Genomic DNA, 2,075 nt, shown 5'->3' on the forward strand with positions numbered 1-2,075 from the left:
GACATGATTAGTAGGTATGGCGTTGGCTATAAACCTCCATCATATCATGATATTAGAGAGAAGCTTCTTAAACAATCAATGGACAAAGCTGATAAAGAACTTTAAGAGTATAAGGATCAATGGAAGAGAACAGGTTGTACCATTATGCCTGATGGATGGACAACCAAGAAAAGACGTTCAATTTGTAATTTTTTAGTGAACAGTCCTAAAAGAACTGTGTTTCTCTATTCATTAGATACCTCTGACATTTCAAAAACTGTAGAAAAAAGTATTTAAAATGTTGGATGATGTAGTAGAATTTGTTGGTGAGGAAAATGTAATGCAGGTAGTTATTGATAATGCTGCAAATTTCAAGGCAACTAGAGAACTGTTGATGCAAAAAAGGGAGCATTTATATTGGACTCCATGTGATGCCCATTGTATTGATTTAATCTTTGAAGATTTTGAGAAGCAATTAAAGGTCCATAAAACTACTATCAAGAAGGGGAGAAGGATCATTACTACATTTACGGTAGAGCAATGCTAATTACCATTTTGAAAAAGTTTACAAAAGGAAGGGACTTGATAAGGCCTGAAATGACTAGATTTGCCACAACTTACTTGACTCTAACTTGTTTGTATGCAATGAAAACGTCATTGATGAGCATGTTTAACTATGAAGAATGGAAAACAAGCAAGTTTGGAACTTCCCAGGAAGGGAGAAAAGTTCAAAATGTGGTATTAGATAGTCGATTTTGGAAGAATGTAACTATATGCTTAAAAGTTGTTGCTCCTCTTATGGTGGTCCTTCGATTGGTAGATTCGGATGCAAAACCCGCAATGGGATTTATATATGAGGAGATGGATTGCGTCAAAGAGATGATTAAAAGCAACTTTAATAATATCAAGAAAATGTAACATTTCTAATTTTTTTCCATTTTAAATTTAACTACTTATTTATTTGTGTAATTATTTCTAATATAACATAATTGGTATGTAATTATGAACCTGTTTGGAAAATCATTGATCAGAGGTGGAATAATCAACTTCATATTGCATGCAACTGCCTATTACATAAACCCCCAATTACACTATGAACCAAACTTTAGAAATGATGATGTTGAGGTGAAGGAGGGGTTGTATATATGCATGAGAAGATTGGTTAATGACGTTGCAGAAAGGACAAAAATCAATTTACAACTTACTGATTTTCACTATGGTAGAGGAACATTTTATTTGGAAGATGCAAAGGCGTGTAGGAAAGTTATGTTCCTTGGAGAATGGTGGAAGATGTTTGGGGATAGAACTCCAGAACTGAAGAGGTTTGTTGTTCGAGTTTTGAGCTTAACTTGTAGTTCTTCAGGATGTGAGCGTAATTGGAGCTCACTTGAAATAGTCATTCAAGTTCTTGAAGTTATTTAAGGTTTTTCTTGATTTAATATATATATTGACAAATATTTCATATTTAATTATAAGTTCATACAAAAAGAAGAAATCATTTGCACCAGAAGAAAATGAATGAGTTGGTTTATGTAATGTATAACTCAAAGTTGAGAAACAAAAAAATTAGAAAATTGGTTTCTCTCCCATTTGATGACATTGAGTCCAATAATGAATGGATAATTGAAGAAGGAGATATTGTTGTTGAGGTTGAGCAAACTCAAGTGGAAAATGATGGTGTGAATGTTGACTTAGCTGGAGGAACAAGTTTAAATGATTCAATTCTAGATGCAGCTGATTTTGATAATATAGTTTTTGATATTTATGGTAATGAAGATGATGATGAAGATGGTGATGAAGATGATGATGGATATGATCATGAAGTTCTTGGGGATGATTTTCTTAGAGGATTAGATGAATAAGACTTTTAAACTTGATAACATTTGTGTTGTTTTAGTTATTTTGTTGGTGTATGAACTTGTCTATTTCAATATTATGGAGGAATTGGTATCATGAATTTTATTTTTTTTTGTTAAATTTTTTATGTGAAGTAGACTCTTACGAGTCTACGAGTCAGGTTTACAGGTCTCCCACGAGTCTGAGTAGACTCTTGAGTCTGATAACCTTATCTACAAGAGTCAGAAAATGACTTAAGC

The 2,075-nt window shown here is 32.8% G+C and overlaps 1 protein-coding gene across 1 annotated transcript; it reads left to right on the forward strand.

The window, feature by feature from the left end:
* The first annotated feature begins 519 nt into the window (after positions 1-519).
* LOC137839100 (uncharacterized) lies at positions 520-1,401 on the forward strand. The gene is made up of 2 exons (XM_068648230.1): positions 520-893; positions 1,011-1,401. Exons 1-2 carry the CDS (start codon positions 520-522, stop codon positions 1,399-1,401), a joined length of 765 nt encoding a protein of 254 aa, XP_068504331.1.
* Positions 1,402-2,075: the final 674 nt, after the last annotated feature.

The sequence above is a fragment of the Phaseolus vulgaris genome, chromosome 3 (genome assembly GCF_000499845.2).
Source record: "Phaseolus vulgaris cultivar G19833 chromosome 3, P. vulgaris v2.0, whole genome shotgun sequence".
NCBI lineage: Eukaryota > Viridiplantae > Streptophyta > Magnoliopsida > Fabales > Fabaceae > Phaseolus > Phaseolus vulgaris.

What these genes read in the sequence shown, in the direction of transcription:
- LOC137839100 (XM_068648230.1), top strand. Translation starts at nt 520, where the DNA reads ATGCTAATTACCATTTTGAAAAAGTTTACAAAAGGAAGGGACTTGATA. An exon ending in TTTAATAATATCAAGAAAAT is followed by an intron (nt 894 to 1,010) that starts GTAACATTTCTA and finishes ATCATTGATCAG; the next exon opens with AGGTGGAATAATCAACTTCA.